At 40.0% G+C, this 24,545-nt stretch overlaps 1 protein-coding gene across 2 annotated transcripts in view; it reads left to right on the top strand.

Moving 5' to 3' along the window:
* The window catches only part of SMURF1 (SMAD specific E3 ubiquitin protein ligase 1), a 71,089-nt gene that overhangs the window by 25,576 nt on the left and 20,968 nt on the right, over nucleotides 1–24,545 (top strand). For both annotated transcript variants that reach the window (XM_075899677.1, XM_075899676.1), the window contains exons 2-8: nucleotides 17,155–17,193; nucleotides 18,059–18,167; nucleotides 18,768–18,901; nucleotides 19,047–19,112; nucleotides 20,151–20,226; nucleotides 20,683–20,921; nucleotides 22,829–22,913. In XM_075899677.1, the coding sequence (XP_075755792.1) occupies nucleotides 17,155–17,193; nucleotides 18,059–18,167; nucleotides 18,768–18,901; nucleotides 19,047–19,112; nucleotides 20,151–20,226; nucleotides 20,683–20,921; nucleotides 22,829–22,913 (748 nt within the window). The remainder of the gene's footprint in view (nucleotides 1–17,154; nucleotides 17,194–18,058; nucleotides 18,168–18,767; nucleotides 18,902–19,046; nucleotides 19,113–20,150; nucleotides 20,227–20,682; nucleotides 20,922–22,828; nucleotides 22,914–24,545) is intronic.

Genomic DNA, 24,545 nt, shown 5'->3' with positions numbered 1-24,545 from the left:
GAGGCTGTCCCAGTAGTAATATCAGATTAATTTAAGAGATTTCATTTTTATAATTTTACTTCAAAGAATAACCCTTACTTCAGTAATCTTTTGGTGTAAGATTAACTGCTGGCAGTGTAAAATAGTGAGTGACTATTTTCTGTTTAGATATAGTCAAACTCTGGCCTTAAAACTTTTCCCTGATATTTTACAGAATGACTAAATTGATGTCTTGTATTGGAAATCCTTCTTCTGAATGGATTTAGTTATTTCAAAGAACTCAGGGGAAAGTGGGGTGCTCGAATACTGTGATTATGATAGTTATTTATAGGTAGTGCTAGCAGGCATAAAAAGAATTTATAATTTAAAGTTTGAATATCTCTGTTGGGGATAGGTCATTTATGGAATGTACAGGTGTTCTTTCCTACGTGCCTCTAGTTTCCATCACACGATTGACTGTTTACAGCTAAACCCTAAGATACAACCGGATTTGCTCCAGTCCCACAGACAGAGACAAACACCTATAGGATCTCTATCGGGCATTCTTAAAACTTATACCCACCTGGGGGAAGTGAAGAAACAGATTGACAGAGCCAGATGAGTACATAGGAATCTGCTTCTTCAAGACAGGCTCACCAACGAAAATAACAGAATACCACTAGTCATCATCTAGAGCCCCCAGCTTATACCCCTCCAGTGCATCATTGACAATCTACAACCTATCCTGGAAAATGACAGGCCTTAGGAGACCGGTCAGTCCTTGCCTACAGACAACCCCCTAACCTGATCAAATCCTTTCCAGCAGCCACACACAACACCTCAAACACACTCATCCAGGAACCTACCCCTGCAACAAACCCTGTTGCCAACTCTGTCGATACATCTATACAAGCAATACCCTCACAGGACCTAACTACATAAGCCCCAGCATCAGGGGCTCATACAACTGCATATCCTCTAATGCACAGGTGGGCAAAGGGCCCTCCATGGCCTGGATCTGACACAAGTCAGACATCAGAAATGGTAAAACACACAAACCTGTAGGAGGGCATTTTAACCTGCCTGGGTACTCACTAATTAATTTAAAAGTAGCTATCCTACAAAGGAATTTCACCAGCCACTTACTGTGTGTGTGGAATCGACATTCATCTGCAAATTTGACACTGTTTCTGTGGGCCTGAACAAAGACACTAACTGGATGTCACATTATAAAGCCAGCCTTCTCTGCATTTAATACCTCATTTAAATCAAAAGCTAAGTATGGAACACTTCCATCCCACTTCGTTAGCACCAGTCCTACAATTGACAGGTATCTTTCTCCTCTCCTCTCTCTTTCTGTTATAAATTCTGGGTTCTTGTTATTTTCACTTCAGCTCATCTGATGAAGTGGGTTTAACCTACAAAAGCTCATGACACTATATATATTTTTTAGCCTTTAAGGTGCCATAGGACTACTTGTTGTTTTTAAAGTTACAGACTAACATGGCTACCTCTATGAGAGAAGTGTGTGTAAATTAGGAATGTAAAATCCTGTTTAATTAGTTAAATTAATGTTTAACCAGTTAACTGATTAAATGGGGATGGGGGCTCCAGCCTGCTGGAGTGTGTATTGGTTTCAGTCTAGTTAAATAGATCTTCTACATACTTTCACTTGCTGCTGGGACAGTTTATTCCTCTCAGCGTTTAAATAAGCAAATTGATTATTTTATAGTTGTTTCTTTTAGCAGAATTAAGTTTACTCTTTGCTTACCCCAGTAAAATGTTGTTCTTACAAAAGCTTTTTTTCCTTTTTGGTGTCTCGTGATTCCATTTGAATTGATACTAGTTTTTTATACTAGTTTTATCAGAATCCAATTGCTCACCACCTTTTTATAGTACGTTAGGCCTGAATTCTTACGCACAGTGGGGATATGGACCTTGGACTTTGCAAAATCAGGTGGCAAGAAATCAGCCTTAATAAATTTGCCCTCTTCGTGTAGTGTAGACGTGGCCATATATCAGCTTTTGTTAGGTCTGCTCAGTTGAGTGCCAAGCTTTGACTGAAGTCACGCCTGTGTTTTTATTTTAAAACAATGTTCCATTCACATTGTTTAACTAAAATCTTTCATAGTTACACATTTTAACTCTCATGGACTGAACAGTTTGCATAGTTTACAGCTTACACATGGATTAAATGTATACATTTTTGAAATAACATTATTTTTAAACTCTTGCAAACATTCCTGTTGAGCATTTGATGAAAACCAGACACTAATCTGCACCAAAAATGCTTTTGTCCATAAAAGTCCAGATAAGATAGAAAAGTGTTTTAAATGAAAATAAATCGATGTGGAATCAATACCTCTTTTTTATTGTCTTGTATTTATTTAAAAAATACAATTTTATTTTAATATATATGGAATGCCGAAGCATATGCTTGTCTCCTTTGGTCTGATCTTGAAGTAAATTAAATAGCATTTAACATTGGAAGTAGTCTTTGGAGATTAGTGTAGTCTTTGTGAGAGGCTATAAATCCAAATAATTATTTGGCTGAGATAAAAAATGTTTTTATATGAAGATTCAGGATTGAAATAGCAAAAAAATGCTTACTATTTGGATGGATGTTTTAGAGTTTTGACCATTTGAGAATAATATGTCATTGTTGGGCTGTTGCCTTGTTATATTTAAGTAAGTTTTCTCAACAGCTTCAATGCAGAGGACTCTGATTTCCATTACAGGATTCTTGAAGTCTTTGACCAGTCAGGTTTTTGCTATACTTTTACTGATGGTTTAAGTTATTTGGAGCCTAACTGTGTGTGTGTAAACAGGGCCACAGATAGTACTTGGTAATAAATATAATAGCTAACCATGTTTTACCCTTGCCAGAGCTATATAAGCTAGCACACGGTTCTCTTTCTGTCACCATTTCAAATCTATTTTGTCTGTGAGCAGTGTATCCCTTTCCCCCAATTTTGTCTCTTTAATCAGTTTGGCTGATCTTCCCTCCTCCTGCTCAAATGTAGTAAGGTATCCTAAAATGTATAGAATTACATGTAGCTGGAATCACTCTCAGCATGTATGTGTTTTATGGGTGTGGCCAAGTTTCCCGTGGTCCTATAAAGTTTGTTTATAGCCACCAGTCCTAGCTCTCAGTGTTCTGTACTGTTGTTTAGCTCTAATTTACCCATAAATGTTCTCTAACAGCACAGTAAGCAGTGAAAGTGTTGGTAATGCTGCTAGACAATATTGACCTCCTGTGGTCCAGAAAATGCTCTCATTTGGAACCAGTCAGGTCCTGAGGGTTCTGGACTAGAAAGATTCAACCTGTACTATATAGTTTTTCAGAAGACCCTTACATATTTGAATCTATTTCACCCAAGTTTTATAAAAATATATATATAGCTTTCAAGAAAATCAGTTTTGAAAAGTTTGAAGAGTTTACAAACTTGTGAAAGAGAAGGTTGAATATAGTCTTGAATTCATTGTACCAGTAAATATGTCTAAATTATATGAGTATTCTGTAAACACTTTCCTGCTTAAATATGTTCAAGAAAATTCCAAAATAATTTTGGAAGAAAGATTTTTGGGTGTTTACTTGTGGTTTGTTTTTCTGCTTCTTGTGTCCTTAAAAAGTAACTCATTAATATCCTGCATGAATTTCACTGTACAGTTTTACTTGTAATCTGCATTTATAAGTGGCTGAGTAGATTAAGGCTAGAGTTTGTAGAATGATTGATTTCCTGATAAATTATAGGGGAAGGGAAAGTCCAGACTCCCATCCACATATTCAGTAATTAAGAATGTTTTGCCTAAATATTCTTGCGGATTTGTGTTACAAAATGAATGCTGTTTGCAGTTGGCTGAGTTTTGATTAGGGCATTCTGTACTCAGCCAAAAATCTTAAACAATTTAAATGAATACTGCTAGCATTAAGAGATGGGGAAATTAAAGTACCTTGGTATAATATACCTGAGTATTTCCATAATTTTTAAAAGATACCAAATAATCCCCCCTTCCTAATAATAAAAGCTAGTACAAACATATAAATGGCCTTTGCATTGTTGTCATTGTTCTGTCCCAGTCCAAATACACACAGGATCCCAATGTCATTTAACATTTAACTTCAGTCTTTTCATAAATATTAAAGAACTACATTCAGAGATTGAACTTAAAGGCTATTTTAATAGTTAAAAATCAATATCTTTACTGTATTTAGATTTCAGATTTTGTGTTGAATTAGCCATTCACTGGGGCACCTCTGGTATCTGGTAAAAATCGAATCCATTTTGGTGCAATTGATTAAATATGCTGCTGTCGGATGCTTTTAAGACTCCACAATTTTTTTGCTGCTCAGCAAAGATGGCATAATATAAGAAGATATCAGCTAGAATTTGAATTCCTGAGTTCGATTACGAGTTCTACCTTAGTCTTGGGCAAGGCACATAGCTTATTCAGGAGTGTTTGTTGTATATGGATGTTTGTACAACATTAAGATGCTCTATAAGCACTAGGGCCACGTCTACACTGCCCAGTCTTGCGCAAGAACATATGCAAATAAGGCACAGTGATGAATATTGCCGTGCCTCATTTGCATACTTAATGATTTGCCATTTTGCGCATGGGGCTTTTGAGCAAGGAGGAGCAGTCTACACTACTTCTTACGCAAGAGCCATTCTGCAGCTTATTTTCAGGCAGAACAGCTCTTGCTCAAAAGCTCCTTGTGCAAAATGGGAGCTCATTAAGTATGCAAATGAGGTGCAGCGATATCCGTCTCCATGGCTCATTTGCATATGTTCTTGTGCAAGACTGGGCAGTGTAGACATAGCCAAATGTTAAAAAGGCATTTTTTTTAAATTTGGTAAAATTCAGTTTGGAAACTGAGTTACGAGTTCACGGTGAAGGAGGAACATATTTTCATGCTTTACGAACTTTTTTAGTGCTTAAATATAACTAAAACAGCTAATTTGAAAACTTCATGAATTTATTTCTCAAAAACGTTGATGTAATTTGAAAAAAATAATGTGCTGCCATATGTGCAACAATTCATCTTCCAACAATATTTTAATTTTATGTCAATGATAGAGGTCTGACTCTGCTCGTCAATATCCATTTCAGAGTAAGATCAGATATATGTAAACTATTCAGATAAACATTGCTAGTCAACATATAATTTTTCTGTTAAAAATATTGAATGGAAATGATATAATGTTATGGGTTAAGAAATAAAACTCACAAGAAATACAAAATTGTGGTTACCATAGCAACTGTAATTTGGCTGCGTTGCTTCTACATTAAGCATACAATTAACAGCCTATCACTTCTCATATGGAAGGGAATTATGTTATAGCTCTTGTTGGAATTGTAGCTTTGAATTTCCTGATTTTTGTTTAATTTCTCAACTATAAAAGTTGCATTTAGGATTTTTGCACTATATTTTCTGAACTCTAATCCCTGGATATACAATGTTTAACTCCCTTCTCCCCTAAGCCATATTCTAACCCAGAGGTGGGCAATAATTTTAGATGGGAGGCCACTTCACTAATTTTTCAAGTAGCCCTAGGCTGCCCCGGAAAGGGGTGTGGTCAGGGCACTTCCTGCTTCTCCGTCCCGCAGACTCTGGTTAGCCTGGGGGTGGGAGAGCACATGAAGTCTTTGCCCTCATCCACCCCTGCCTAGAGATAATAGTTAGCTGTTCTGAACAGCTGGCAGTTCCCTCTAGGCATCCATCCCCTTGCACAGCAGGAGGAGTCTTCATGAGATCCCTCCCCCCCAACCCCAGGCCAGTCAGGGCCTGGAGGTGGGAGGAGCACACAGAGTCTCGCTCTCTGCCCCCATCCTGCAAGGGGCTCATGGCACTTAAAGTGAAAGCGCTGCGTGCCCCTTGCAGGTCAGGAGGAGACTTCGCATGCTTCCCTGCCCCCACACCAATCAGGACAGGAGCGGGGAGCGAGAGACTTCACATGCTTCTCCCGCTCCCAGGCCCTGATTGCCCTAAGGGCAGGGCAGTGATATACATTATACCCATATTCAGATGGAATACAGTGGGGATAATGAGAACATGTGTTCTCAAATAGTTGAAAGATAATTTATGGCATTTCAAAAAGAATTCACTTGCTCAGATTTGTTGGAAACATTTGTTAGAAAAGAGGAAAGAAAAATTTGACTTAATTTGTTGGAACTTTTGTTGTGGTTCTGGAGGATGCATTACTTAGGAAGTGATTGAGATGAGGAAGAGATTGCGATGGATTGATACCATGCAATGGGAATATGTGGCTTTATTCCCCTGGAATGTCCAGGGAAGCAGTGTAGTCCAATAAGTATGGCATTGAGGTAAGAATTCTAGGGGCAGTTTGTTGCTCTGCCTTTTACCTTTTCTGTAAAATCGGAATACTGGTATGTCTGAAAAGTGCTTTGAAATCTGTGGTTAAAAATTGCTATTAAAGATATCCATTGTCTTTATTATTTTTGTGAGGCCAGGATATTGTTAAGAGGAGTAACATATAGATAAAAAGGTGACTGAGTAAGATAAATAGTTTAGATTAGGGATGAAAAATTCTGTTTAATGGTTAACCATTTAAAGGGAGGGCACCCCACTGCCCTGGGAGCAGGCATGGGCTGCACTGACCAAGACGGAAGGAGCGGAGCCAAGATGCTTCCAAGCTTCCCCACCCACAGACCATGATTGGTTTGGGGGTAGGGGAGCCCCTTTGCCCCCCCTTTCCATGCCCCTAAGCACCCATGCCCCTGGCAGGGCGGGAAGAGGCTTCGCACGCTTCCCCATCCCCAGGCCAATTAAGGTCTTGGGGTGGGGGAAGCGCACAAAGTTTCCTCCACCCTGTGGGGAGTGTGCAGCACTTGAAAGTGCTCTGTGTTCCTCACAGGGCAGGGGCAGGGTGGAGGAAGCTTCATGCACTCCCCCGCACCCATGCTCTGATTGGTCTAGGGGCGGAGGAACAGATCATTCTGAATTATGACCCTATCTTCCAAAGCAGTTGCAACCCCTCCCAGCTTGTTATCATCTTCTAACGTATTAAGCATCCTCTCTATGCCAATATCTAAATAGTTAATAAAGATATTGAACAGTACCGGTCCCAAAACAGACTTCTGCGGAATCCCACTTGTTATGCCCTTCCAGCATGAGTGTGAACCATTAATAACCACTCTGAGAACGGTTATCCATCCAGTTATGCACCCATTGGATAGTAGCCCTCTCTAAGTTGTATTTGCCTAGTTTATTGATAAGATCATGCAAGACCGTATCAAATGTCTTACTAAAGTCTAGGTATACCATGTCCACCACTGCTCCTGTATCCATAAGACTTGTTATCCTATCAGAGAAATACACATTCACATCCCTAGCCACAGGCCTGTGTTGACACAGACCTGTCACTAAAGTTTGGAACTGGACCTTTAATAACTCGTCCTCTGAAGAAATGGGTTGTGCCCATGAAAGCTCCTGTTAACATCTGCATGTTTTGTTAATCTTTAAGGTGCTGCTAGACTTGGTTGTTCAAGTTTTTCCACGTGTAAATGCTGTTTGTCGGCACTTTACTGTCAAAATACTTCTAGCATCCATGAGTGAACAACTTTCGCTTTATCTGCAGGCAAGCAACAAAGCAGTATTTAGACTTCCACTGTGACAAAACTTTTGTCATTCATTTTTAAGCACCCATGAATGATAAAACTCATTCAATTACAAGTGTAGATTAAGTCTTACACTAGAATAAGTACTTTTGCAGTGTGAGTGGGAGGATTCTTGGCACAGAGATGGAGGGGAGGACACAGGGCATGAATATGGCTTTGCTGTGTTGGGGCACAAGAGGTTCCTGAGAGATACTAACTAGGATTGTAGGGGCATTTAAAGAAATACTTAAGTTAGTAGATAAGTTTTTGGTCAGACACTGATTATGGGCAGGTACCAAGGGATAGATGGGAAAGTTAATATTAAAAAAAAATTCCACACCTGCTATCATATCCTGACAATTAAATTTATATAAATGTAAATAAACTGATTTAGTTCAATAAAAATTAATCATCCTCTCTCAGAATTAATTTTGTAACTTTCACATGCCCTCAATTTATTCTCTATTCCCCCATTTCTGTAATTCACCATATGTGCACAAAGGCCCCAAAGTTTGGAAATCTAGTCAACTCTTCCATACACACAGGATGCACAGATGCAGATTTTAATCACATTTATTGCTGTTCACTGCCACAGTGTTTTTTTTAATGTGAGAAATCCTCACTATTTATGGTGGATGCATTCCTGGCACTGCATGTGGGCAAAATTCACAAATACTGGGAGCTCTGGCTTGCAGCCCCCGTGGTAAGCTCCCTACAGCTCCTAAACTCACTCTGTGGCTCCCAGCAGCCACGGTGAGTTCCCCACGGCTCCTGGCTGCCTCCTCCCCTTACATCCAGACAGGCACCCTCCCCCCCACCCGTGAATATGAGGAACCATGAATAGCAATTCTGCAGATCCTGAGGGTCTCCTGTATCAGGAATTCTAGGGACAGTGTGGTTCTATTTGTAGTAATGTCAGGTTGAAACTAACATAAATGGAGAGAACTCTATTTATGCTTGAGGGACAAACCTGTTGGTATACTTTTTCCATCTAGTTTTGTAATATACTTCTAATTGCTAGCTATTGCTTAATAAAAATGACTCGCTTTGGGTGTGTGGTTTTTTATTCTCTTCAGGGGTACCTACTCTTTGTAGATGAGTGTGTAATGTGTTTCAACCCAGAAAAAATACTTTGAACCTTACTGCAGCCTATGTAAAAGGGCTGCATTAAAAAGACCTAAATATCTTACATCTAGCAATTCTTCCTTTGGCAGTTAATTAAGAGAGAACTTCATAGGAATATAAAGGATATATTGTAGCCCATTTGAGTTCTAGTTTTAGTTTAGGTGGAGTGAAGTGTCAGGATCTGGTTTGTATTTCCACTAACGTCTATTCCTTGCTGACTAGAAAACTGGTGGTATAATGTCGACACATTCTCCATTATTAATGCAGTGATGTTTGTAAAATCTTTTAGTTGTTTCATGGACATCTGTACAGGTTTACAGTTTACCTCTGTTCTCTAGGTTTTAAATATCAGAGACCCAAATATTTATTACTGAACAGTAGGGCTGTCATGCATTTAAAAAGAACTAATCATGCATTTAATAATAGAATATTTTTGAGTGTTTACTACATTTTCAAATATATTGATGTCAATTACAACACTGAATGCAAAGTGTATATTGCTGTCTTGATTTTTGATTAGATACTTAAACTATTTTTTTACAGTGTGTTTCTAGTCAACTAAATGAAAGTACTGCAATGCAATCTCTTTATTATGAAAGTTGAATTTACAAATGTAGAATTATGTTTAAAAAAAAAAAAAGTAAAGCTTGGGAGCCTACTAGTCAACTCAGTCCTATTTCTTGTTCAGCCAGTTGCTCAGGCAAATAAGCTTTGGTTACAGTTTGCAGGAAATAATGCTTCCACTTCTTGTTTACTAGGGATGTTAAAATGTGTGTATGTAATCATGTAACCGCTGAAAATTTCTGGCTACAAAAGAGCTATATGAATGCCTGTCCTTACTCTCAGATAACATTGTAAATAAGAAGCAGGTAGCATTACGTGTAAACAAACTGGTTTGTCTTAGCAATTGGCTGAACAAGAAGTACAACTTAGTGGACTTTCAGGTTCTAAAGTTTTTTTGTTTGTTTTTTGAGAGTACATATGTAACCCAAAAAACCCTATGTTTATAAGTTATGTTTCACGATAAGGAGAGTATACTATAGTACTTGTATGAGGTGAAATGAAAAATACTGTTTTGTGTTTATATTAATTTTATTTATAATTTTACAGTGTAAAAATTATAAAGTGAGCACAGTATGAGTACAGGCAGTCCCCGACTTACGCAGATCCGACTTATGTCGGATCCGCAGTTACGAACGGGGCTTTTCTCGCCCCGGAGGACACGGACGGCGGGACCTCGAGGTCCCACCGCCCGTGTACTCCGGGGCGAGAAAACCTGCTCCGCGTCTCCCTGGTCTGCAGACCAGGAAGACGCGGAGCAAAGCCGTGGAGGGGCTCGGGCAGCCCAGGCGCGCCTGGGCTGTCCCGCCGCCGGCTTCCCCCGAGGCTTTGCAAAGCCGCGGAGGGGCTGGGGCTGCGGGGCAAAGCCTCGGGGGAAGCCGGCGGCGGGACAGCCCAGGCGCGCCTGGGCTGTCCCGCTGCAGGCGTGCTCCGCGGCTTTGCTCCCCGTCTCCCTGGTCTGACCAGCAGACCAGGGAGATGGGGAGCAAAGCCTGGGAGCACGCCAGCAGTGGGACAGCACGGCGCGCCTGGACTGTCCCGCTGCCCGCATGCTCTGCGGCTTTGCTTCGCGTCTCCCAGGTCAGCAGACCAGGGAGACGGAGCAAAGCCGTGGAGGACTTGGGCGTCCCGCCACCCTCGTCTCCCTGGTCTGCTGGGGGAGGGGGTGCAGCTAGTGCCCCCCCCCCCCAGCAGACCAGGCTTTTCTTGCCTACCCCTGGGGTAGAGCAGCTGGGGGCTGCCGGGTTGGTCCCACAGCGCTGCTGTGGACCAACCCGGCAGCACCCCAGCTGCTCTGCCCCAGGAGTCCTGATTCAGCCGCTGCTGGTCAGTTTCAGCAGCGGCTGAATCAGGATGCCTGAGGCAGAGCAGCTGGGGTGCTGCTGGGGAGCCGCGCTACTGGAGCAACCCAGCAGCACCCCAGCTGCTCTGCCCCAGGTGTCCCCAAGTCAGCCGCTGCTGAAACTGACCAGCGGCTGACTACAGGAAGCCCGAGGCAGAGTTGCTCTGCCCCAGGCTTCCTGGAATCAGCCGCTGATCAGTTTCAGCAGCAGCTGACTTGGGGGCGCCTGGGTTTCTTAAGTTGAATCTGTATGTAAGTCAGAACTGGCGTCCAGATTCAGCAGCGTTTGAAACTGATCAGTTTCAGCAGCGGCTGACACCAGTTCCGACTTACATACAGATTCAACTTAAGAACAAATCTACAGTCCCTATCTTGTACGTAACCCGGGGACTGCCTGTACTAGATTTTCAGTTATCTTGATTTCTAGAAAAATATCCAAAATATTTAATACATTTCAGCTGGTGTTCTGTAATTTAACTGTGACTTTAAAAATGGTGATTAATTGCACTAGTAGTTTTTGGTTAATCACGAGTTAACTGTTATTAATCAATAGCGCTACTGAAAAGTTAAATTCACATAACTGTCTGACATTGTCTCTGAATTTAATTTTTTTTTTTAAATTAAGTATGATGAAAATAACAAAAATAGAATAGAATGGATGCCTTGATCTTTAACTTCAAATTGCAAGTGCAATGTTGGTATTTTAGTACAATGATATGGTTAATCCTAGAAATTCTTGTGGTTGGTGTGTGGGTTTATTTTATTTTTATTTTTTTACATACATGGTATCTTCAGCAATATTCATTTTCTATTAAACTATTTCTCCTTCCATACCCCATCGAACATAAATGATTGCCAACCTGGAGAAAAAAAAATCTTAGAATCTTCATATGTTACCTAATATTAGAAATCAAAATACACATTTGTCCACCATGAAGTCTTTTTAAGGGCATGCACACAGAATGGGAAGAGCAAGTAGAGTCGTTCTCAGAGACAGGATGGGTAGGATTGCTGGTGGTACTCAGAATATTTTCCACACAATTCAGTGAACCATTTGCAAGAGTAGAGCTTTCATGTAACAGATTTAGCCAAGGTATTTAAATCCCACAGTATTGTGGCAAAAGATTAATGTAGCACATGTTGGACTGCTAAAGTCTAATTCAGGCCTGGGCAAAATATGGCCCGCCAAGCCACTGGATCCAGCCCACAGAGGCAGCAGGAAGCCCCAGGCAGGCTCCCCTGCTTACCGCACAGCCCTGTGTGTTGTGCAGAAACGTCGCTGCAGGGCTTCCTTTCAGTTTCAAAACTGGAGGGGAGGAGGGAAGTTTCAGGAGCCGCCCTGCCTCCAGCACAATCCTATTGGCTGATTTCTGGCCAGAAACCAGCCAATGTGAGCTGCCTGTTTGAATAACAGGCAGCCAAGAAGAACCACGTCCCTTCTCCTCAGTTCAGTTATTCAATGAAGCATATGGCCAGGCAGGCTGGCTGGCTGGCTGGGAAACCGTTTTAAGCTCTGCAAGTCTTAGCGCTGCAGGCAGGCAAGCTGATTTGGCTGCTGACTGGTAAATCTCCTAGCCACAGCCTACCTTTGGCACCCCAGACTCTCCCTGCTCCAACCCTGTGCTCCTTCCCTCTCAACATACCCAAACCCCCTCCCAGATCTGGCACCCCTGTCCCCTGCCTCAGATCACAATCTACTTCTACCCTAGCTCACATCCAAAATCCCTGCACCCTAGGTGCCTGCCTAGGTCACAACCACCTCCTTCACCCAAACTCTCTCCCAGACTCCAGTCTCCCTCCTACACCCCAATACCTTACTCCAAGCTCCATCTGCACCCGACCTCCATCCCAGACCCCACATCTCCTCCATTAATATCATGGAAGTGTGACCACATTCCAAAATCTTGGAGTGGTCCCCCATCAACAATTATTGCCCACCCCGGTCAAATTTTTAACACTTACAATACTTTGTTCTCTTATGTTGCCCTCTCAGAAAACTTGTTTGATTTCCCCCCCCTTCCGAATTTTGGTTTTGAATAACAGAACACCATGCTATTGTTTATTTTTAAACTGCCTTTTTTAAGGGTAGAAAAACACCAATTTGGAAAGTAGCCCTTAGGATAGAACTAATAAATAGGCATTCGGTTGTGCTGTTGCCTGATATTGCCAAAAACATTCTCCTTCATAAATAAATTGCCACTGAGTGCTGTGTTTGCAAGTTGAACTCTGGAGGCACTAGTGGAGTGTATTTTCTGTGTTTTCAACCAGTCTACATTAGGAGTGTTTTGCAGGTATAGTTATACTGGCAAAGTGCTCCTAGTGTGGGATGCGGTAAGTACTAGTAAAAGCAGAGTTTTGCCAGAATAGATGTCTACGCTTGGGGCTTTTGCTGATGTAGTTACATTGGTTAGAACTCATAAATTGCTTGTCTTACCCATACCACATAGCTATGCCTGCATAAGGTTATAGTGTAGACCTCACCTCAGATACACTAAGGTTATGTCTATACTGTGCCTGTTTGGCACAAGAAATATGCAAATGAGGCAAAGTGTGGCATATCACTGCGCCTCATTTGCATAATTAAGGAGGCTCCGTTTTTGTGCAAAAAACCCCTCTTGCGCAAGAGCCGTTCTTCCTCTTTTTTTTTCAGGAAGGAAAGTCAACACTGGTGTCAGATTTGTCACTATTTTCAGTTAAAAAAAATCTTCCATGCATTTATGTCCAATAGTCTGGATTAATGTCTCTGAGAATCTGGAGGGTTAAACACTACTTGGAATGCTGTAATAGAAAGTACATGTATACAAAAAAGGTAATTAACTAAAAAACCAGATGATAAACACAAAGATGTCCAAAACAGCTATGCAGATATCTTCCAATATGACCTCCTCTCTTTCTGCACAGGAAGATGTGAGTGCAGAGGAATTGTCTTTATGGAAAAGTTAATTCAAGCATTGCTCCTAGTTAGAATGCTACCTCCACTCAAAAAGCTCTTTACTTGTGTGCAATGATCCTTTAATTCAAGTTGGCTTGCCTGAGAAGGGGTATAGGCTAAAAACCAAGTGAACATAATTTGTCAATTGCTAACATGACCACTCTATAGTCAATACAGATTGTGCCTCTGATGTGGTCCTGCTGTACCTTCCCACAACTCCTTTCATGTGTCCGGAAAGGATTGACAAGTTCTCTTAACTGAGAATGAGGTCCGAGTACTTCTGCATATCTCGGGACTAAAAACTGAAGTATGTGCCCCGAGATGCCTTTTAGAGCCACACGAGAGAGAGTATTACTAAATACAGATAAAACACCCTTGGTATGCTAACATTTTGCACACTATTTGGCTTATGTAAACCTTTTTAGTGCACATTAAGTGTTCCATAGTGTGCTTAAACATAATGCTCTTTGAAACTGCACAGTGTTAAAAGTGTATGAGGGAACATTACATTAAGAAGATTAATTACAATATATGCAAAAGAGAGAGGCCTTAATACCTCTATTTTCTGGCATCTACGTGATACTCAACATGCAAAAAATAAGCCCTGAAGAATACAAGCCCTAACTATAACACCAAGATAGAGACTGAAGCTCAAGTACTATTTCTAATTGGGGCACTCCCACTTAAGCTTTGTTGATTTAAGAAAAGTGACTTGAATAGATAACTTGAGTTAATCCTGGAGTAAAGATATACCCAGAATGAGAACCAACACTGAGAAAAATATACTTTCCACACCTGCCAGATATGCTTTTATAGTCATGCTTTACAGATCTGGCTCACGTGGCCTTTGAATCTACTACTAGATTTGGCAAGTAGTTCCATAAAACCAAATGCTCCTCAATTCTACACAATTCAGGATAGAAATTGAAGAAAACTATATCCTGTTGAAACAAGTTGAGCAGGGGATATTTGGAAGGCATAATGCAAATGACCAGCTTGCCAAGTTTAACATGTCCAGTACTTTTGCAGCAAATGCAGTGAGATTTTTATGTTTACAGTGGTATATTGTAGCACTCTGGCAATACGGTGCCAATGACTAGTTTACCGTAGTGCACATTGCCAGAAGAGTTTCACTGGTAGTAGTGCACTTCAAGAAAAAGTCTGGCATAAATACAGCCTGGAGGAGGAAAGCCATCTATTCAATCACCAGTACGACTTCCTGTTGCAGTACCCCATCAATTGCCTTTGTCACCTGTTTGTTTACTTGGACTTAGAAATCTGAGTCTTTTAAGTGAACTCATTGATAGGGCAATTAAAAGCATTTTTGCTTCAGTGTGTTTAGTATGCAAATAGTAGAGTGAAACCAGGGCACAGGCAGAGGGAAACGGGCTGCTGAGATTGCTTCATCAAGGTTGTTTTTGGAGCATTGACTGTTTTGTGGCAGGATTTTTGTATTACTGGAGTGAATAATAGCTTTTTAACTAAAATTGAGGGTTTCACAGAGTGCAATACTAAAATTAGTGGTACTCTACCACAGTAGACAAAAAGCAAGTGGCAAAGGTAAAACATTAAACAAGTATTCTAATTTTTCAGTAGCTCAGGAGCTACAGTGGTTTTTATTCAGGAGCTCTACAGAAGTTAACTGCAAGAAAACACCACAAAACTTGGGTCATTCTGAAAATATTAGTATAACAATGAGACTGACTAGGGTTGCAGGGCTGGTCACACATGGGGAGCCCGTGGGGAGGCCAGGTCAGGAGCAGAGCCAGGCTGGCAGGCCAGTGGCAGGAAGGAAAAATGATCTCCCCTGGTCCAGCAAAATCCCTCCTTCAGGATCATTCAGGTTCTGAGGGTGCCAGACCAGGGAGGTCCAACCTGTACTAGGAAATTTTTCCTCACCTCTCCAATAAGCTTTCAGATTGGTGTGAAGAAGTAAAATGAGAGAGTGAACAAATCCATCCTTAAAGGGATTTTTAAATTAGGAAATTTAACCAACAGTCTAGCATTTCTAACTTTTCCTGTAATCACTTTTTTATATTTCCTCCTTTTTTCTCAAATCACAGCAGTAGAAGAAAATTTAATTTTGCTCTATAGTGCTCATGTTGTAACTATGATCCTGTAATTGTATTTTATTTCAAATTGTGTCATCAGTGTTCTTGAGAGTACAATACTACTACTACTGGTGTGTCTGTGGTGGCTTCTTTCAGGTTTTGGTGCTCTTTGACAGCCTCTTCTTCCACTTTCTAATTGAAGGTAGATGCTAGTGGCATTGCTCCCAGTGCAGAGCTGCTTCAAGGAAGGTGAAGGTGTCCCAGGAGAGGTGTGCCAAGATTGTTTTTCCCACCCTCTTGTTGCCACTACCACCTCAGTCTAGCTTTACCAAGATGAAGGTGCCTGTCTGTGATGCCATACTTCAAGGGCTGATTTTGGGTAGGATGGGAACCCATTAACTACATGGTGGGAAATAGATTAGGAGTGATGTTGTTAGGCAGAGTGATGGCATAAGCATTATACAAACATCCTGTTACTTGTATCCAGTAGTCTCATCCTGATAGAGAGGGGACCTACTCAGCAAGTGATTAGTGATAAACGTGCACAAACATCTTAAGTAACACTTAAAACTCTTGAAGAAATTTAAATTAATACTTGACAATCAGTGGTTCTGCTTCCTTTCCTGGTATAGGAGTTTAATGAATATTGGACAATTCTTTTGAACTGGAGAGTAGATATTGGAAAGGTATTATTGAACAGTAGAAGTAAGATTGGATTCTTGAACAGAAGAGGGTCATATAGGAGTGGAAATAATCAGACTAAAGTCTTTCCTTCTCTTACCTCACTTCTGATTTGTGGCTCTTCAAAAACGTAATAGAAAATTTGATGCCTTTTTTGACTGTTACCTTGGATGGGGTCTTATATTTAGGGGCAAAGATTTTGTACTGCAGATTCTTTTAGCGCTATTTCAGTGTATGCTTTTTTCTTCCTCTATTATCTTGTTTTATATAATTTACACACAAAAATACCTTTGTATACAAGAATGTAATTTCCTGGCAGATTGAAGTAGAGTAATCTGGGGTTTAGTAGAAGAGTAGGTGCACAAGTCCTAAACAAGGTAATGGTAAAGTAACTACTGCTTGAAAAGCTGTGACCAGCAATCTGAATGGGTGCACCTTGAGGCAAGAGAAGCCACTTTTGTATATATAAATATGAAATACAGAGAGTGCTTTCTGCATTGAGAAGTTCAGCAAGACTGGCACACTTTGAAAGATATTGAATTCTGTCTTTGTCATATTAAACAATTTGTGCCAAAAGTTCATAAAGACCAAGTTTCTTTTGTGTGTGTGGTTAGCTTTCTTTTGTGTGTGTGGTTAGCATTGAGATATGAGGGGAAAGGCAATAGGGATTTAATTTAACTGCCTCTGTAGGTGAATGCATGCAGAGACTATGATGATTTCAAATTTTGAGGGGGGAAAAAAGAAAGCACTGTTCATATTTGATTTGATCAGTTTTAAAGTAAGATCGAGAATGCAAAAAAAATTGTCTCTAATCATTATGGGAGTTGAAGATTTTTTAAGAAAACATTTTTGGATATATTAATTTTATATTTTTTTTGCAGTATTATGTGCCAAGAATCTTGCAAAAAAAGATTTCTTCAGTAAGTATAACTGACAGTTTCTAATACTATATAAATAGCTTTATGGTATTGTTCTCATGGTATTATATTTTTAAACTCTAAATTCTATGCATGTCTGTTTCTCTTTGAGAGTTAGGTATAACTTCCGCATTTGCCAGTAGCACTCCATTACCATTTAAGTTCACATTAGTGATGTAGACAGGCAGCCTCAGCACAGTAGTGTGGGGTGTGTGTATGATCATTTCTAAATTCTAATCCTGAGTCTACCACCGAATTGACCTTGGACAAGTCACTTACCTCTGTGTCTACATAAAAAAAAAATAATCTCAAAAGAGGTGGAAACAATTAATGTTTCTAAAGCATTCTGGGGTTATAAAATACCATGCAAGTGCTGGAACCTAAATAACAGACCAAAGAGTGATAGAAGTACATAGTTACTAATGAAAGTATTTGCTTACATAAAAAGCTGTCTTAACTTAAGCAATATTTAATGTTTTGCCCTTAAAGAATTTAAAATGTTGCTGCAAGTTGGAATTGTTAAAGTAGATCCTGTGTTACAAACAAAATCTGATCCTAGGAATTGGAATTGTTTGGATTTAAGTTACAAAAATAATTTTAGGATAACTGTAAATTTTCCTTTTAAGAATTTTAAAAAAGCTCATGGGGTCAAAATTAAAATTTAGAATTAGGATAAAAAGGAAAACTGAACCAAAAAAAAGTACAGTGCAAAGGTCATATTATTCTCATCACTTTATTGGCCCTATATAAGATTACAAAAAGGTAGATTTATTTCTTTCAGTTGCTGATACATTAGAAATGGTGCGCTCTCTCTATAAATTACTGATTTCATACTGTGATTCTAATTGTACTTTTCCCCCCTCCACAGGACTACCTGACCCATTTGCAAAAATAGTAGTGGATGGATCTGGTCAGTGCCATTCAACTGACACTGTGAAGAACACCTTAGACCCCAAGTGGAACCAGCATTATGATCTGTGAGTTACTTATTTTGTAAAACCAATGCAGGAATCAACCTGTATAATAAAATAGAAGTGTAAGCAATCCATTTTTGCCCTTGTCTATTAGCAAAAAGAGCCACGCTTCTTGAGGAAGCTTGATTTTTAAATCACTTCTAATTCTTAAAATATGTTTGAAATGTTTCATTTTTCTTTATGGACACTTTTAAAAAATTTAGACATGATTTTTAAGCATCTAGGTGTTTCAAACACAACATGATTGCTTTGATTCTAAGCTTGGCTAGATTCCTACATTAGTTATGTCCAAATATTCTCCTTGTTGCAGTGATTAACATATTTTCAAAATGAAAAACATAAATCTAAAATAAGTTTTGGACATAATGAATTCACGTACCACATCATTTTTATGGGGTTGTCTGTAGTTAACTAGTGCTGTAACATTAATATGACATGTAAAGTTTCCACGCTCTCTAATGCCATAGTAAAATTAAGTGTTTCTGTATTTATGGTCAAGTAACATGACCATCAAAGTTCAATCTGGATGGAACAAAGTGGAAATGTTATAGAATAATAAGAGAACAAGTCTCTTAATCTATTTTATATTATATGTTTTTCTAGATATGTTGGGAAAACCGATTCTATAACCATAAGTGTATGGAACCACAAGAAAATACACAAGAAACAGGGAGCTGGCTTCCTGGGGTGTGTTCGCCTTCTTTCCAATGCCATCAGCAGACTAAAAGATACAGGATGTTAGTATATTTGTTTTACATGCATTTTTTTAAAACTTATTTTGTGAAAAGTTCTTGGTATATTTGAGTTGTGAATATTAACTTTTTTTACCTTCAGTTTATTATTTACTTGGGTTGAGTTTTTGTTTTAATTGTTTGTTTGCAGACCAGCGTTTGGATCTATGCAAATTGAACCCCACAGATACCGATGCAGTACGAGGCCAAATAGTGGGTAAGAACTTTCCTAACTATATAAGAAGAAGCAGTTATAGTTCAGACTTTCGACTCTTTGTATCAAAACATCAGATGGATTCTAAAAGGGAAAAACTTTGAAGTCTTATATTAATGAGATGTCCCTGTTTTCTGTAAATGAACAGGGACTAGGTTCGATCATTTTAATTTTGTTTCATCATAATCTAAATGGATTTCTTCTATCTGATAATTGTAAGTGTAATTGGTATGAATTAATAGGAATGAAGGATTTTGGTGGTGGTTCTAATGCTGCTATTAAGGTAAACTTTCTCCATGGAGAGCCACTTGTACATGTAAGGCCACGGTGAGATATAAAAAGAATTCAGTGATGATATCAACTCTAAAGGAAGACACTGGGATATAAACATTTTGTAAAACACCAGTTTTAAAGCATTTTCCTGAAAACACCACCTGATGGAGAATTATTGTTTTGACATTGTGGTAGAATGCCTACCTAGCCATCTCCTAGTCTGAACTGATAATCTGTGATGTGGAGCACTTAAAAATGAAGGAAAAGTTTATCTAATTAGTTGTTTTTCTTGCTCTGTTTGAAACATTTATCCCAAATTTTACTCTCTTCTTTTGTTTTTGAAACATTTTGAAGCGTACCTTCAAGTTAAAAATACAACTGAGTCCCCATTGTCTTTTTCCAACTCTTCTTCAATGGAGGAAACATGTAAAAAACTTTAATTGTGGGGACATCTAGTGGTGAATAAAGTTCTAATTCCTTAACTTGGTACTCACAGGAGAGAGTTAGAACTTTTATGAAGGTTGATAAATAAAAAACATCCATATTTATGACAAAGTAGATTCTAGCTTGGATTACAGATAGGGAAGACTCAACCTGGCTTTTGAAGCTGTGATGCTAGTGGTTTGCATTTGGAAAATCAAGATACTATCCTTTTTTAATCAAAACACTTATTAAAATGTTGTGACAGGGAGATGTGAACTGTTGTGATAACTTGTTGCACTCTTGGAATGGCTGGATTTGTCTTCAATATTCCCTTTTGTATTTCAGTCAGTTTACAGACACGGGACAGGATAGGCTCAGGAGGTTCTGTGGTAGATTGTAGAGGGCTGTTGGAGAACGAAGGGTAAGAGTCAGATCTCATAATTCTGCTGAGTATTTTGTTTCACTTAATTCTATATGTTTAAGAGAAAATGGCGTTTTTGTTCATGCTATGTGTTATACTTAATGATTTTCTAAAAAAAAATCTATTTCTTATAGTGCAACTTAATTAAGAAATGGTCTTGAGATAGATATAACACACACACACACAATCTCTCAGCACAACTGAACTGCTGGGGAAACTGGTAATGAGATTAAACATTTAATTGTATTATATTTAATGAATTATATTTAATTTCATTACCAATTTCCCCACGAGTTGATTTGTATTAATTTGGTGTTTGTTCTAAAGCATCAGAAAAGTAGAGTATAGTGTGTGTCATAGAAGTTGCAATTCATTCAAATCAAACAAGGAAGAAAACTAGCTATTTTTATATACAAACCTATACTTCGTTAATTTTTTGTGCCTCCCTACTTTTAGAACGGTTTATGAAGATTCTGGACCTGGAAGGCCACTCAGCTGTTTTATGGAGGAGCCAGCACCATATACCGATAGTACTGGTGCTGCTGGTGGTGGGAATTGTAGGTTTGTGGAATCTCCTAATCAAGATCAGAGGCTTCAAGCACAGCGACTTCGAAATCCTGAAGTCAGAGGTCATGTACAAACACCTCAGAATAGACCACATGGTCATCAGTCACCTGACTTACCAGAAGGTTATGGTAAGAGTTTCTAGAACTTACATTTGCAGAAGCCTTTTAGAGAGTTTTATATATACATTCCCTTAAGTTTAATATAAAATACATATTTTACTTGTAGTAGCACAGAGTTTCTAGAACTTACATTTGCAGAAGCCTTTTAGAGAGTTTTATATATACATTCCCTTAAGTTTAATATAAAATACATATTTTACTTGTAGTACAGGTAATATCTATGTGTCTGTCATGGTCTGTATTTAGGGACATGAGATAAGCAGTACAGATGCAAACTGAAGAATAGCTGCTTAGGGTTTGTCTATACTTACCAGAGGATCCACGCTCTGGTGATCTTCCAGGGTTTGATTTAGCAGTTCTAGTAAAGACCTGCTAAATCAAAAATTGAGGTTGTCCCCATCGACCATGTCAGTCTTCGCAGTTGCAAGGAGTAAGGGAAGTCAACAGGAGAATTCTCCTGTCGTCCTCCCACTGTGGGGCTGCCCCAGAAAATCAGTGTAAGGTATGTCGATTTCAGCTACGCATTCAATTTTCTCTGCCTGTGTAGACCTGGCCTTAGAAATCAGCTATTACAAGAGACACCTATCACTGATGATAAACTAAACATGAGTTTGTGGTTGATGCTATTGCAGAAAAGCTATTGCTAAATTTGAATGTTTGAGTGGAAAATGAATGTAAAACACTTTTAAACTATAGGAATAATGCTATTGTGCTTTCCTCATGGCATATTTTGTGCAGAGGTCCATAGTTTAGGAAAAAGCTAGGAAAATGTAAAGGCAGCAAAGAATCAAGACTCAGAAGATAAGAGGAGAGGGACAATTAAGTCTAATGTAGGAAGAAAGAGGGCACCAGATTTGGGAATGAGGGAGTTATCTAGTTTATTTAAAATTAGTAATAACAATTACCACAGTATAAAAAGAACATTAGTTCGTCATTGTGAACTGAATTTAGGAAAGAAAAAGTTAGGCTTAGATATTAGAAATATTAAGAACAGTTGGACAGTGAAACATATTATTGAATTCGAAGTGCAAGAGATCAGACTAGATGGCTCAAGTAATCTACCCTGTATTATCTCCCTGATTCTGTTGTAAAAGAATACAGGCAGTCCCCGACTTACGTCGGATCCGCACTTACGGGGCTTTTCTCGCCCCGGAGCTCATGGGCGGCGGGTCGCCACCCATGTCCTCCGGGGCGAGAAAAGCTTCTCCCGGTCTCCCTGGTCTGCTGGGGGGGTCCAGCAAAGCCGCTGGACCCCCCCCAGCAGACCAGGCTTTTCTTGCCTACCCCTGGGGTAGAGCAGCTGGGGGCTGCTGGGTTGGTCCCACAGCGCCGCTGTGGACCAACCCGGCAGCACCCCAGCTGCTCTGCCCCAGGAGTCCTGATTCAGCCGCTGCTGGTCAGTTTCAGCAGCGGCTGAATCAGGACGCCTGGGGCAGAGCAGTTGGGGTGCTGCTGGGTTGCTCCAGTAGCGCCGAGGAGCCGCGCTACTGGAGCAACCCAGCAGCACCCCAGCTGCTCTGCCCCAGGCGTCCCCAAGTCAGCCGCTGCTGAAACTGACCAGCGGCTGACTACAGGAAGCCCGAGGCAGAGTTGCTCTGCCCCAGGCTTCCTGGAATCAGCTGCTGATCAGTTTCAGCAGCAGCTGACTTGGGGACGCCTGGGTTTCTTAAGTTGAATCTGTATGTAAGTCAGAACTGGCATCCAGATTCAGCCGCGGTTGAAACTGATCAGTTTCAGCAGCGGCTGATGCCAGTTCCGACTTACATACAGATTCAACTTAAGAACAAACCTACAGTCCCTATCTTGTATGTAACCCGGGGACTGCCTGTATGCTTGTAGCTTTAATAAACTAGTTATAGATTTTTAAGAATGTATAATTTAGAATAATTAAGGAATATTTTCTTTCCTTTATGTAGAACAAAGGACAACGGTACAGGGACAGGTTTATTTTTTGCACACACAGACTGGAGTTAGTACGTGGCATGACCCCAGGATACCAAGGTATGTATTCATAGCTACACAAAGTCAGTTATTTCCATCTTATGGCAGTTAGCTGGATCATTAAAGTGCTGATGCTATGAAGTTATTCCTACTCTGAGACACAGCAGAATAAGTAATCATTGTAGATTTCTTTAGCGACCTTAATTCAGTCCCCTTAGGACACTTGATAAGTAATTAAATATTAACTACCTGCAACTTTTAAATCAAGTAAAAACATAATGTAACCCTTGCTGAAGTCACACTGGTAAAACACTGATTTGACTTTGATCCTTTTGGCAAAATTGCAAATTGCTTTGCTGAATCTGATATAAAACGTTTGAGGCTCAGAATAGTTTGAATGCTCAACTGAGAAACTAAATTTTGCTGGCTTTAAACTACTGATATTTTCTGACTCGTGAATGGTTGGTTGATGTCTTCAATCTTAGTATTGCTGTCTTTGTGCAGCTGAAGCAGAAGTATTTTGCAAATTCCACACATCAGGGGCTTGAAAATTATTTTTAAAAAGCTACTTAAAATTCTCTTTATTTCAGACCAACAAATTGCAGCTGGGAAAATATGAATCATCCAAAAAATTAATTTGGCAAAGCCTCTTTAAAGAATTAGTGTGCTAATTCAGTCTTTTGTCACTTTGCATCCATTGCTGGCTAGTTTTCCTGAGAAGATTTGCTTCACAATAATATTCCTATAGGCTAGGGGTGGGGAAACTCAGGCCTGAGGGCTGGATCTGGCCCACCAAGCATTTCTCTCCAGCCTGCCCAGCTGATTAGCAGAGGTGCATATTTACAGCCCGCAGCAGCATGTGTTCAGCTTCCCCTCCCCAACCTTGCTCGATTCTGCAGCTGAGCTGCTCCCAGGATTCTCCTGCTAGCTATGCAGAGGAAAGAAACACAAGGGGAATAGTGAAGTCAGGGTGTCCCCCTGCCTCTGTACCCCTTCTCTGTAGAGCAGGGGTCATAGACTGAGACATAGAGCTGCTCCAATCTGAAGCATGTGACTCAGAGGAGTGCAGAGCAGGACAGATTTCTCTTAGACAGAGAACGTGGCTTCTCTCAGAAACTTAATCTGCACACGCACTCTGTGTGTCTCTTACACTCTCTCCCAGTCTGTGCCACACAGTCACTGCTGCACACACTCTTCTGTGCCATACACACTCAATCTGTGTCACAAAGTCTGTCTCACACACAGTGTGTGAAGTTTTGTCGTTCCCTTCCCCCCCTCCCCGGCACATCCTTGCTATAGACAATCTGTCCCCTGAAGCTTTCTACTCACTGAGCAGACTACATAACTGACTGGAGTGATGCAAGATCTGGGATAGATGAAGCAAAGCACCAACATGCAGAGAGAGGCTTTCAAGAACAACAGTTTTAGTAAACAGGCCCCAGTGTCTTACAAGTGTCGATAACATTGCCTTATTTTTTAGCAAAGGTTGTTCTCTATTTCTGTACCTGTTTTAAGCTAAGACTTGATAATGAGAGCAGAAACTTGCCCTTGCTAGTTGGTATAAATGTACACTAAAAATTGAATGTAATGAGATCACTAAACTACGGTTCAGCTGCGTAGCTGATCTAAACACAGCCATGACCATAATTTTTTTAGAGAGACTTAGGCCACATCTCCCCTTGCTATGTCAGA

Source organism: Pelodiscus sinensis, chromosome 16 (genome assembly GCF_049634645.1).
Source record: "Pelodiscus sinensis isolate JC-2024 chromosome 16, ASM4963464v1, whole genome shotgun sequence".
Lineage (NCBI taxonomy): Eukaryota > Metazoa > Chordata > Testudines > Trionychidae > Pelodiscus > Pelodiscus sinensis.
The sequence above is the reverse complement of the archived record's forward strand: the minus strand, read 5'-3'. Positions and strand labels throughout refer to the sequence as shown.